At 40.0% G+C, this 14195-nt stretch overlaps 1 protein-coding gene across 2 annotated transcripts; it reads right to left on the bottom strand.

Annotated features, from left to right (window-relative positions):
• Window positions 1-10339: 10339 nt before the first annotated feature.
• Window positions 10340-12556, bottom strand: BEX5 (brain expressed X-linked 5). Of its 2 annotated transcripts, none has more exons than XM_026006636.2 (3): window positions 12345-12556; window positions 11205-11270; window positions 10340-10921 (listed from the first exon to the last, which is right to left on the bottom strand). In XM_026006636.2, exon 3 carries the CDS (start codon window positions 10891-10893, stop codon window positions 10555-10557), a length of 339 nt encoding a protein of 112 aa, XP_025862421.1. In that variant the 5' UTR covers window positions 10894-10921; window positions 11205-11270; window positions 12345-12556; the 3' UTR covers window positions 10340-10554. The 2 variants fall into 2 exon arrangements, with proteins under 2 accessions (XP_025862421.1, XP_025862422.1); XM_026006637.2 differs by lacking the exon at window positions 12345-12556 and adding an exon at window positions 11787-11922.
• Between the last annotated feature and the right edge of the window lie 1639 nt (window positions 12557-14195).

Consider the following 14195-nt stretch of genomic DNA (forward strand, 5'->3'; position numbering starts at 1 on the left):
GATATTTGCAAATGACCTATCAGATAAAGGGCTAGTATTTAAGATCTATAAAGAACTTACTAAACTCAGCAGCAAAGAAAAAACAATCCAATCATGAAATGGGCAAAAGACATGAACAGAAATTTCACCAAAGAAGACATAGACATGGCCAACAAGCACATGAGAAAATGCTTTGCATCACTTGCCATCAGGGAAATGCAAGTCAAAACCACAATGAGATACCACCTCACACCAGTGAGAGTGGTGAAAATTAAAGACAGGAAACAACAAATGTTGGAGATGATATGGAGAAAGGGGAAGGAACCCTCCTGCACTGTTGGTGGGAATGTGAACTGGTACAGCCACTCTGGAATACTGTGTGAAGTTTCCTCATAGAGTTAAGAATAAAGTTACCCTACCCCAGCAATTGCACTGCTGGGGATTTATCCCAAAGATACAGATGCAGTGAAACGCAGGACACTGGCACCCCAATGTTTATAGCAGCAGTGTCCACAATAGCCAAACTGTGGAAGGAGCTTCGGTGTCCATCACAAGAAGAATGGATAAAGATGTGGTATATATATACAAATGAATATTACTCAGCTTTTAGAAATGATGAATACCCACCATTTGCTTTGACGTGGATGGAACTGGAGAGTATTATGCTGAGTGAAGTATGTCAATCGGAGAAGGACAATCATCATATGGTTTCACTCATATGGGGAATATAAAAATAATGAAAGGGATAAGAGGGGAAAGGAGGGATATTGAGTGGGGAAATTGGAGAGGGTGACAAAGCATGAGAGACTCCTAACTCTGAACAGGGGGTAGTGGAAGGGGAATTGGGCAGGGGTATGGGGTGACTGGGTGATGGGCACTGAGGGGAGCACTTGATGGGATGAGCCTTGAATGTTATACTATATGTTGGCAAGTCGAAGTTCAACACAAAAAATATACAAAAAAAATAATATTTTATTGCTGCTGTAACAAAGTAACACAAACTTCAGAGCTTAAACAACAGAAGTTTATTTTCTAACAATGCTGGAGGTCATAAATTTGAAATAATTTTATGAGGTTTAACCAAGGGCAATACTGCCTCTGGAAAGTTTAGGGGCTCACCAATTTCCTGCCTTTTCCAGCTTCTAGAGCTGCATTTCTTGATTATGTCCACTTCCTCCATCTCCAAAGTTAGCAATGTAGCATATTCAAATGTTTCTGCTTGCATCATCACATTGCTTTTTTCCTCTTCAATATCAAATTTCCTTCTGTCTTTCCCTTATAAGAGCACTTGTGATTGTATTTGGACCCCACCCAGAAAATCCAGTATAATCTCTCCATCTTGAGATCCTTAACAAAATCACACATGCAAAGTCTGTTTTTGCCATATAAGGTAATATTTATAGGTTATAGGGTTTCAATATGAATATCTTTTCGGAGGCCATTATTTAGCCAACCATTTTGTCTTTCATATTTACCCGTTAAATTACCTTGCCAGTGGTCTTTATTTCTTAGTGTGGATTCAAGTTACCGTCTAGTGTCCTTTGATTTCAGCCTTAATATTTCTTATAGAACAGTGAAACTGTTTAAAAATTATCTCAGTATTTGTTATCTGAGAATGTTTTAATTAATACTTAATTTTTAAAGGAGAATTTGTTGATTAAGAAATCTTGGTTAATACTCATTTTTTTCCTGCATTCTGAAGATGAATTCCTAGTATTTTCTGATCTTCGTGATTTCTTATTATAAGACTGCTATAGATTATTGTTTTTCATCAAATTTGAGAAGTTTTGGTTATTGTATTTTCAAATGTATTTCCTTGTTGTTTTCTTTTTCTCTTCTCTTTCTGTGATTCATCTTATGTCTGTGTTGATATACTTGAGGGTGTCCCGATGTTCAGTATCTCTATATGATGTATGAGAGCTTGGTTCTTGTCTCACAGAGTCGAAGAATGAATCTTGTGGACAAAGGAGGGTGAATAAAGTGATAGAAGTTTATCAAGCAAAGATACAGAGCTAGCTCCCAGAAGTGAGGAGGGGACCTGACAGGATTGCCACTGAAGGTTTTTTTGGCTGGCCTTTTATAGAAAACCTGACTAGGGAGTTGATGGCCTTGAGATTTATTGTGCTGTCTTGAGTGAATGACATATGACTGTTTTGCGTCTCAGTAACTACTTGATAGACATCAAAGGAAGATACTCCCTAGCATTTTGGAGTCAGGGGGCCAGATTTACTGCCTTATCTCTGCTTCTGTTGCCTTATCTCTGTTTTTGTTGCATCTCAGTGTCCTTGGGATTTATGGAAGCCCGGAGATTATTGGAGCCTGGCTCTGGGCCTTTCCTTTATCTTTTCCCTGCCTCACCCTATCTGTCCCTAACTCATATATACTCTCATTAATTTTCATTTGTTTCATTTTTCAGACTTGAAGTTTTTATTTACCTATTTTTAAGTTTACTAATTCCTTCTTCAGCCAGCTCAAGTCCGTCATTGAGATGCTTTAATGGATTTCTCATTCCAATTATTTTCTATTTAATGGGGGAGGAGAAGACTGTCTTTTCAATACATAGTACTGGGAAAACTGGCTATCCATAACCAAAGGAATGAAGTTGGGCACTTACCTTATACCACTTATAAAAAGTTAACTCAAATGGATCAAAAATTTCAACATATGAACTAAAACTGAAAATCCTGGAAGAAAAAGGTAGGAAAAATTTCATGTCATTGGATATGGCAATGATTTCTTCAATATGATACCCAAAGTGTAGGCAACAAGAGAAAAATAAAATAAATTGGTGTTGTGGAGTGACTGTGTCCCACCAAAATTCACATATTGAAGCATGCTAGAAAGAGCCAATGTTGCCCTGAAAGGATTGTTAAACTTGATTGTGGTGAGGGCTCAGAAAGGAAAGAAGAGTGCTGGAAATAAAGTGTTCATCTTCTTAGAGAATAATACATAAATAATCATATATAGGATGTTGGTAATAATATGGATGGTAAAGGCCATTCTGTGAAGTCTCAGAATGAAGAACATATTATTGGACAATGTAGAAAAGGCAATCCTTATTATGAGGTGACAAATAACTTGGCTGAATTTTGTTCATATTCTGGCGTTTTGTAGAAGGTAGGTTGCAAGCAACAAAAATGAATTTTTAGCTGAAGATATTTCTGGGAAAAGTGTTGGAGGAGCATCTTGCTACCTCTTGACTGCTTATCATACAATGTGAAAAGAGAGAAGTGATTGAAGAAGGAAGGAATTGTTAAGCTAAAAGAACCAGAGCTTAAATATTTGGAAAACCCGTGGCCCACCCAAATTGAAAAAAAAAAAAAAAAAAAAAAGAAAAAAAGAAAAAAAAAAGAAAAAGAAAAGAAAGAAAGGAAGTTCGAAGAGTATGGTGGAACAATTATTTGATAAGATTAGTATGGTTGTGAACCACAGACCTAATCAGCCACTGCAGCAGAAACACTGCCAATTCCAACTGAAGAGGACAAAGATGGAGTAGAAGAGGGAGATTTTAAATTTCTTAAGATTCTACAGGACATGATAATAAACCTATTCTGCTGTGAACTTGCACTATTCATGGAAAGGGAAGAATGGCCATCAAGATGATTCAGGGATTATCAAGGCCACCATCTCAGTGTCTATAGGTTAAACAGTTTCTGACCAAAGCCATGGGTGGCTGCACTGTCCAAAACCAAGGAGCACAGCTCCCACCTGGCAGCCACTGGGGATTTGTTCCTCATCTATCAGAGCTGATATGTGGGGCCCCTGAAAAGAGCTGATATGTGGGAAGAGGCAATCACAAGGTTGCAGCATGGGCAGCAACCTTAGGAGCTATAGGAGTGATGTTGCCACTTCAGAGGGCCTGAAGGACAGAACATTGAACCAAAGAGGATTATTTTTATGCCTTAAGATCTATTGGGATTTGCCTTGCTAGATTTTGGACTTGCTTGGGACACTTCGCCCCTTTCTTCTTTCCTGTTTCTTCCTTTAGAATGGAAAAGTCTATCTTATGCCTGCCCCACCATTGTATTCTAGAAGTACATAACTTATTTGGTTTCATAGGGTTCAAAGTTGGAAAGTAATTTTGCTTCAGGATGAATTACACCCAGATTCTCACCCGTATCTCACTTAGATAATATTTAGAAAAGATTTTGGACTTTTGACTTTAGAGTTTATGCTGGAATGAGTTAAAACTTTTAAGGCTGTTGGGAAGGCATGAATGTATTTTGCATATGAAAAGGACATGAATATTGGGGGACCAAGGGTGGACTACTATGGATCAAATATTTGTGTCTTCCCAAGATTTATATGTTGAAGCCCTAATCCCCAATGTGATGGTATTTGGGGATGGGATCTTTGGGATGCAATTAGATTTAAATGAGGTCATGAGAGTGAAGCCTCTATGATAGGATCACTGTTCTTATAAAAAGAGGAAGAGACCAGACCTCTCTCTCTCTCTCTAAAATATTTCATTTATTTATTCATGAGAGACACAGAGAGGAGAGAGAGAGAGAGAGAGGCAGAGACACAGGCAGAAGGAGAAGCAGGCTCCATGCAGGGAGCCTGACATGGGACACAATCCAGGGTCTCCAGGATCAGGCCCTGGGCTGAAGGCGGTGCTAAACTGCTGAGCCATCCCGGAACCCAGACTTCTCTCTCTTTCCACCATGTAAGGATGTAGCAAGAAGGTAGCCATCTACAAACCAGAAAGAGAGCTCTCTCTGGACATTAAATTTTCCAGAACCTTGATATCAGACATCTCAGCCTCCAGAACTGCAAGAATAAAATATTTGTTGTTTAAGTCTATTACATTTTGTTATAGTAGGCCAAACTAACACAATTGGAATTCATCAAAATATGTTTTGTGCATCAAAGAATACTATCAAGAGAGCTAAAAGGCAACCTACAGGATTAGGGAAAATATTTGCAAGTCATATGTCTATTAAAGGAGACTATATAAATGACTCCTATAACCCAACAAAAAAATGGGTCAAGAACTTGAATAGACATTTCTTTGTAGAAGATATGCAAATGGCCAAAGCATGTAAAAAGATGCTCAGCATCACTATTATTAGAGAAATGCTAATCTAAACAACTGTGAGATACAACTTCACACCCATTTGGATGGCTATTATTTAGAAAACTCAGAAAACAGTGTGTTAGTGAAGATGTGGGGAAAACTGGAATACTTGTACACTGGTGATGGGAATGTAAAGTGGTTCAGCTGCACCAACATGGTTTTTACTAAAAAAAAAAAAAAACATCCTTATCATATGTTCCAGCAATCCACTTCTGGGTATATCCACAAAATAAATGAGAGCAGAGGCTTAAGTAGATATTTGTACTCTCATGCTCACAGCAACATTATTCACAATAGTCATAAGGGAGAAGCAACCCAAGCGTCTATTGAGAAATAAATGGACAAATGATATGTGGTTTGTACATTCAATAAAATATGATTCAGCCTTAATAAGAAATAAAATTCTGCTACACACTATAACACAGTTGAACCTTGAAAATATTATGCTAAGCTAAATAAACCAGACACAAAAAGACAAATTCTGTATTATTCCTCTTACATAGGAGACCTACAAGAGTTAAATTTATACAGACATAAAGTAGAATATTGGTTACCAGGGGCAGTGGGGGATGGAGAATGGGACGTTATTGTTTAATGGATACAGAGTTTCAGTTTGAAATGATGAAAAATTGCTGGAAATGGATAGTGGTGATCATTCTATAACAATGTGAATGTACTTAATGCTACTGAATTGTGCACTTAACAAGAATTAAACTGTAGATTTTGCATTTTGTTTATTTTCCCACAATAAAAAATGAACCATCTTAAAGTAAACAATTCAGTGGTATTTAGTGCATTCACAATGTTGTGTAATCACCACTTCTATTTATTTCCAAAATATTTCTATCACCCCAAAGTGAAACTACCTACTCCTTAAGTAGTTTCCCCCCTTTACTCTCTTTATCCAGTCCCTGTCAATCACCAGTTTGTGATGTATCCTGTGCTGGTCTTCTGATTCAGCCATAACAAAATATCACAGATTGGGTGACTTAATGTAAATTAATTTCTCATAGTTCTGGAGGTTAAAATTCCAAGATCAAGTTGTCAGCAGGTTTGGTTTCTCTTGAGGCCTCTTCCTTTCTTTTGCAGATGGCTGTCTTCTTGCTATATCTTTATATAGCCCTTTTCTGTTGAACACACACTCTTGGTGTCTCTTCCTTTTCTCAGGAAGACATATTTGATTACAGCCCCACCCTCAATATGTTATTTCACCCTATTTACCCCCTTAAAGACCCTCTCCATATACAGTCACATTGAGGGTTAAAGCTTCAACCTATGAATTTGAGGGGGGGGGTCGTCACAATTCAGTACATAACATCCACCCTCTGGCCCCCAATATTCATGTCCTTCTCATAAAATATAAAACACATTTATCCCATTCCAGAAGCCCACAAAGTCTTAACATATTCCAGCATCATCCCCAAGTCTCATCTATCTAAATTAAGTCTGAGTGACACTGGAAGTATGATTCATCCTGAGGCAAAACTCCTCTTTAGCTTTGAGCTTCTGAAAGAATTTAAGTGCTTCCAAATACAATAGTGGGATAGGCTTTCTCCATGCCTTCTTCTTCTAAGAGTTATGGTTTTAGCTCCTAGGTTTAGGTTTTTGACACATTTTGAGATAATTTTTGTATATAGTGTAAATTAAGGGTCCAACTTTATTCTTTTGCATATGACTATAAAATGTTCCCACCACCAGTTGTTGAAAAGTATATCCTTTTCCCATTGAATGTTCTTGGCACACTTGTTGACAATCTTTCTTTTGACTACGCAAGTGTGTGTTTATTTCTGAGATGTCTATTTTATCCCATTGTCCTATATGTCTATCATTATGTCAATATCACACTATTTTGATTATTGTCGTGTTGATAACACTTGCACTGTAATGAATGGATTCTTCTGAACATCTTCCAGTGGGAGCAACACCCTGCCCACACATTAATTTATGACTTCTGGCCTCCAGACTTCTGAGAGAATACATTTGTATTTTGGTAGTTTTGTTTGTTTGTTTACAGCACCCACAGGAAACCAGTACTAATAGTGAATGGTAGGCTCTGTGGCAAATGAGTATTCATGCTTATTTTCACCTTCCCACCTTTCCCCTGAGACAAGCAGACAAACACTGCTTAGTTATGGGATCAATTCAAAATGGCTAGCATCAGGTGGCTCAGTGGTTTAGCGCCGCCTCCAGCCCAGGGTGTGATCCTCCCACGTCAGGCTTCCTGCATGGAGCCTGTTTCTCTTTGCCTCTCTCTCTCTCCCTGTGTCTCTCATGAATAAATAAATAAAATCTTTTTTAAAAATTGGCTAGCATCGACTCTCACAACCAAGGTTTTAAATTGGCAAGAGAAATGAGATTTTTACTCATTTATTATCTATATATTACCCACATTGGAATGAGAGAAAAGCTTTACATAGTCTTCAGTTGAGGAAATCATCTTTTTACGTGTGAACCCTCCCCTTTAGCTTTTTCTTTAAGATTTTATTTATTTATTCATGAGACACACACACACACACACACACACACACAGAGGCAGAGACACAGGCAGAGGGAGAAGCAGGCTCCATGTGGGGAGCCTGACGTGGGACATGATCCCAGGTCTCCAGGATCAGGCCCTGGGCTGAAGACAGTGCTAAACCGCTGAGCCACCCAGGCTGTCCCCCTTTAGCTTTTATTTATAGTAGTGTTTTATTTTGCATAAGATTTAGTATTTTTATGTAGTATATATCAATCTTTCCCTTTATGATTTCATCCTCTATTTCTCTAATGTTCAGGAAAGCCTTCTCCTCTATGCTCTTTTCCCTGAATTCAGACTAACATTTATCTATATCCTTATAGTTATTTTATTGGTTTGTCCTTAAAACACTTGAGATAAAAATGTATACAGCACAGGTAACCGTCAAACTCTAGTGTTCAACAAAATCACCTGGGAGTTTGTTAACATTGCAGTTATCTAGGCACCATTACTAAAAATGGTCTTCCATGAATGGCCAGGATTCTGTATTTTAAACAAGCTCCACATGTGATTCTGAAGCATTTGGTACACTAGCAAACTTGGAGGAACACTCACATATACTATTTTAAAAGGATCTCATGTGTTGATTTTGGGGTAGAATTCCTCCACTTTGATATGTATTTCACAACATCTATATTCTAGATAAGTGAAATGAATTGCTTAGGGTCACATAGTCAATTAGAGGTAGTGCAGAGAAAATAAACCATAGATACTTTAGTCACAAATTACACTCAGTTGATTAACTCTACATGTACATAAGAATCACTGTGAGAGTTTTTCTAATGTAACAATCCCTTGGTCTCATTTCCAATGAGTCTGATTCAACTGGTTGGGAATGGATCCTGAGCTCCACTTTAAAATCTCAGGTAATTCAAATCTGCTGCCAAGGTTGAGAATCTATGCATTAAAGAGAACATAAAAATAAGACAGTTGTCTCTTTAAAAAGGGGCACAGTCTAATGGGAAAATAAAGTCTGATATATACAGGTTAATTAAGGCACTTAAAAATACTTTCACATATATATATGAGGAGGGGTGTACCCAAACTTGAACTAAAGCTGAGGGTCTCCACTTTAATTTATCTAAGTCCAGAGATGTCTGATGAACTTGTAAGATCTAGTGATGTGGAGTAAAACCTAGTTGTCTGAATTTTTAGCCAGTTCCTCAGGTGATTATGATGCAGTTAGTCTATATAGCACATTGATAAACACTGACATATGAAACATTACACTAAATCCATGTGTTGAAATTGTTGTATAATGCTTTCTCTATTGTTTTTTCAATTGCAAACTACATTCTATAGGGAAAAGAAGTTACTTGTCCATAAGTGATCAGAGGCAAACCAGATTGCCCAGATTGCAGGACTCTTGACTCAGCTATAATTAATTGCTGTGCCCTACAACTTACCAGTTCCTATGCTAGGCATCGAGGGTATCAGGACAAATTGGATAATATATTTACTATGAGAAAGGCACAGTCTACTTGGGACCAGTGATGACTGGGTGATTGAAAATACTCTAAAACAAGGGTCCACTTACTAGGTCTCTAGTCTCAGCCAGTTTCCCATTGTTCTGTAATTATAGGTTTATTGGGTACAGCAAAAATCAAAGCAAAGGCAGAGGGAAACTCCTTTGGATTCATGTAGGTTAGTGTGAATAGACTACTGGGGATTCTGGGGTTAGAATGGTATAAACATAAAGCCACCCCCACACCTGTGTATGTGCAGAGTGAAACCTGTAGCAGGGTCTCCACAGAAAATGGAAAGCCAAGGAAACAGGTCATATTCATCAGAGGATGGAAAAGAGAGTTTAATTTTGAATACACTATAATGAATGTCACTCAGATTTTATTAGGGGAAGGGGATAAAGAAGAAAGTCTGAGAAAAAACAAAAGGGCTATTTGGATCCCTAAGCAGCACTAGGGGAGTACCCACCTGGATTAAGAATAACTACAAAGCAGGAATGGCATTCTCCACATTTCTGAAAGGGCAAAATGGGAATTCAGATCATTGAGGGTTCAAGAGAAATCAGTAGGTCTTTGTCACCTTTAGTACTCTAGCATATCAGTAGTGGTGGGGACCAGCAGAGGGAGCCAAAAGGAAGGGAGAAGGGGAAAGAGTGCTTAGTGGTCAAGGCATTATCTAGAGAAGGGAGACACAGAAGCCTAAGTATAGAAAGGTGTCACCCAGGGGTGCCTAGGTGGCTCAGTCAGGTGTCTGACTAGCTAAGGCCCCAGGGGTGGAGCCCCATGCTGGGCTCCCTGCTCAGCAGGGAGTCTATTTGTCCCTCTGCCCCTCCCTGTTTGTACTCTCTCTCAAACAAATACAATCTTAAAAAAAAAAGGTGTCACCCACTTGGCATTTAGACTTGATGGTAGACACACTTTTTGGGCCCTTCTCTAAATATGAAGAGCACCTAGAGAGTGTACATGTTATCTTCATTCATAGATTAATAGGCTGACTATAAAGAAACATATCTGTAATAATGACCAGGTTTGTGCTTCCAAGTAAGAGATTATATTATAAGAGGTAATAGAAGATTTATGTCTTTAAATTGTGTCTGAAGCATTTAATGATTGTCTCCATTCCCTTTATAAGTCAGTTGGCAAGTTCTTTGCCTCTTACTTTTTGCCTGACATGTATAATACATTATGTATTCATTTTGGAAAAATGAGAAAAAATAAGTAATCAAGAAAAGTTAAAGAAAGAAACATTCTGATACACACACATATATTATGCATGCTTTTAAATGAGATAGTGTATTTATAGACTGGTTTTTAAACTGCTTTATTACCTTCACACTATGTACTAAACATCTTTCCATGCAAGGTGGTGAAACTCCCCCGCTGACAGAAAAACTTTCAGACTAAGTCAAATGAATTCTCCAATCAGAAAAATTACAGAACATCACAGATTCACAGTAAAGGGTACATAAAGAAAATGCAACTTTGGGAGGCAGGGAGTTTATTATTACTGACCTCAGCATTCAAGGCATAAGGCAAAACTCATCATGATGGTCATGGTGAGGGGGATCCCCTATAAGAATACGCAAACTGTACCTCAACTGAAGCTCCCTAATTTTCCTCCTTAGCTCTCTCATCTCCTCCATGAACCGTTCCATATCATCTGCATCTCCATCTATCATGTCAAGGTTATTGACAAGCCTATTGGGCATATCCTCTCTCACATCATGGGCAGGTGGGGCCCAACCGGCTCTAATATTTCCTCCAGGCTCCTGGCCTTCACCACCTTCCAAAGGGTGGGCTTCTTCATTCTGCATTGGAGCCTGCTCCTCTCCTTTGCTTTCCTGGGGGACATTTTCCATGTTGAGATTTTTTTCCTGCTTACTCTTCCTAGGAGATAAAAAGCAAGAAAAAGGATGTAATACTTTTTAACAACAGGAGTCAGAGCTCTGTCAGAAAAGGTTTTCTCTCATCTGAGAAACTTCGTGCGCCCTCTAGGGGACGCCCCAGACCCAGCCCAGCTCCAAAGCTCACCATTTTCCCCATCAATTTTTCCTTAGGCCACTCCTTGCACCTCCTGCACTTAACTCCGGCAGGAAGGGCAGTGAGTTTCCCAGATTCTGTCATGATCCCCGATAAACCCTAAACCAGAGGGCCCCAGGCAGCCACTTACCTGCAGGCTCAGAAGTAGTCGTCTTCTCTTTGCTTTGAAATCTGCTGCACCAACGGACCCAGAGACCTGCAGACAAAAATGCGACGATGGCCAGGACTGTTCACTTGATTAAAGGACCAGTATCGGGGGGCACCTGCTCTGTTGCTGATTTAGGAATCCGTTAATCAAAGGTTGCCACCTTCTCTTTTTCCTCCACTCTGTATCACAGTTTCTTTTCCTGTCCTGCAATGCACTACTCCGCCCTCCAGAAATAGGCATTGTAATCAAAGATTATTACTTTCAACCAGTTTCACCTCTTCTTTAGGCCACTTTACCTCCGCCTCAGCCCTCCCGTCACCTGGTTAGCATTTCTTGAATGCAAATGGACAACTTGCGGGGCAGGGGAGTCAAAACAGCTTGCTGGATGGTGACCTGGTTTATTTATAAAAAATTTCAATGTAGTTGGGGCCCATTAGACTTTCTGGAACTCACCCTCCTTTCACTGCCCACCATTTTATGAATCAAAATGGACGAAGAGCGAAGAGGTAGCGTGGGTATTGCAAACCTGGACCCGCTGATGTCTAAGCGCTTTGTCTTGCTTACCCCAGGGTCCGCAGGCAGCGCCCAGGCTTACACCTTTCTTGCTCCCGACCAGATCCCTGAGTCAGAAAGCTTCCTCTCGATTGCCTCCTCCGCAGAAGAGAAGTGTTTCCCGGACCTAATCCCTGTCCATATCCTCTGCAGCAACCATCATCTCCACCCCCTCCCCCCCGTTTGCCGCAGCCCACCATTTCCGGCTCCAAAATGGACGGAGGTGGAGAACCGATTCCGGAACCGAGGCCTAGACCCGTGGCGGAGTCCGTCATCCCCAGTGTCAATGGTTGCAACCCCGTCCCGTCGCCCTGCAACAATCAGGCTTTTTCCTCGCTGTCCCCTGCCCTGGCTCTTCCCTTCCAGACGCCGGATCGCCCATGAGATCTGCACTCCTAGGACATCCTAACTGGTACCCATTTCCAACTCTTGGCCCCTCTCGATCTCCTCCCACCAAGCCGTCCATTTCTTGCACCATATAAATGGGTATTGGGTAAAAAGGTCGAGAGAATCCAATCCCGCTCCCGCTCTGGTCTTAGCCCTCTGCCACCCCAGTCAGCGCCCACCAACCTGCAACCGATCAGGGTCAGCTTCTACGACTTCCTCCTTCCCGGTGCTACAGGCTCGCCTGCCTTCAAGGCAATAGCGTGCCGGCGCACAGCCACAAAGGACAACCAGACTGCAACTAGGAGGAGACGCTAACCCACGCGTCAGCTCCAGGTCTCGTAAGGGCCACGTCACTCTGAGCTCAGATACCCAATTATGGTTCCCACCTGCATTGCGGCAAGAGGGTGGGGGCGGGAGTGTGGGCGGGGACACCTTTTTCTTCATCCCTGCCTTCTCCCCACTACAACCCATCCCTATGTTTTTTTCCTGTTTAGAAGTCTTTAAAACCAAATGCATCATGATATTTTGTAGTTTATATTTGCCTTTCCCCTGATTTCTGCTGCAGCTTTGAAACAATTCTTTCTTTTTTAAACCTTTAATTGCCCACTTCTCTCCTGTCCAACTCCCCAGCAGATAAAACCCAGAATTACCCTTAACAGCAATGGAAGGAAGTCTGGAAAATACACAGAAAGTGACATAATTTTTTTTTACTTTATTTCCGTTTATTTGATTTTTTTAAGGGAAAGGATGATTATTTTTTTGTTTCCCATTAGCATGCATTCCATTTTTGGTTGTTATAATTAGACAATACAATTATTTTCAGTTGAAAAATAGGATTCGAGTTGTAAAGTCTTGATAACCTCCTTCTCCTGCAGAATCACCCTAATAGTACAGACCCTTCAGACATCACCTCCCTTTTAAGGACTTTAAATTAAAAACCTAAGCTGATGGTTGCCTTTGTGAAGGGTCTCTGTGAGGTCTTCCCAGGAGGTGAGGCTCTGAATCTTGCTGGTGGATTTTCCTATCTGGAGAGCCTGTGACAAACTTACGGTCTCTCCTAAATTATATTTCTGCAAATTCACTTTACAAAACTCTACCATGGCCTCTAAAATAGAACAGCACTGAGGTCTTCCAATGATCCAGAATAATAATTTGGGAAAGTTATGCTGACAGATACAAAGTATTGTGAAGCTGTAATATTAACACAATATTATGGCAGAATAAATATAGAACAAATAAATAGTAGAGAAGGCCATTATCAAGCCCAAATATGGAGAAATATTAGAAATCTGATTGAAATACTTGGAATTAGCTGGGAGATGTTAGATTACTGAAGGAATGGTGCTGAGATCATTGGTCAGCTATTCAGAAAAAATATTGAAGTGTCTTTTTCCTGTTAAATACAGACATGAAATATTTAGATTAAAGGACGTGAAACCATTGAAAATAGTATATAACAAATGTTATTTTGTATATAATCCTAGGATGAAAACGTTCATTAAAAATATAGCACCAGGGGCGCCTGGGTGGCTCAGTTGATTAAGTGTCTGTCTTCAGCTCAGGTCATGATTTCAGGGTCCTGGGATTGAGCCAGGTGTGGAGCTCCCTGCTCAGCGGGGAGCCTGCTTTTCTCTCTCCTCCCTGTTTTTGCTCTCTCTCTGTCAGGATTTCTGTCTCACTCAAATAAATAATTTAATTAATTAAAAAATATATAGCACCAGAGTCAGACATGGCCAAAGGCAACTGGCTGAATCCTGCTGGGGACCCTCTAAGTCTAAAGCATGTAGAACACCACTCAGAATTATCCCATTTAGTGATGGGAAACTGGAGTGTTTATCCACAGGCCTGGGTTATTTATTGGTAGATATTACCCTGAGGACTGTTAACATCTCTGACAGTTCAAGGTTGTCCTAAGCCTAGGTTGAGCAAGCTCCCAAGATACCATAAAAAGTCCTCGGTAAAATGAGTAAAATTAAATACAGACAAAGTAGAAGGACAATATAAGATTTATTCCAGCCTCAAGAAATGTACTAT

This window comes from Vulpes vulpes, chromosome X (genome assembly GCF_048418805.1).
Source record: "Vulpes vulpes isolate BD-2025 chromosome X, VulVul3, whole genome shotgun sequence".
NCBI lineage: Eukaryota > Metazoa > Chordata > Mammalia > Carnivora > Canidae > Vulpes > Vulpes vulpes.

Coding starts and splice junctions, on each gene's coding strand:
- BEX5 (XM_026006636.2), bottom strand. CDS start 10,893: ATGGAAAATGTCCCCCAGGAAAGCAAAGGAGAGGAGCAGGCTCCAATG.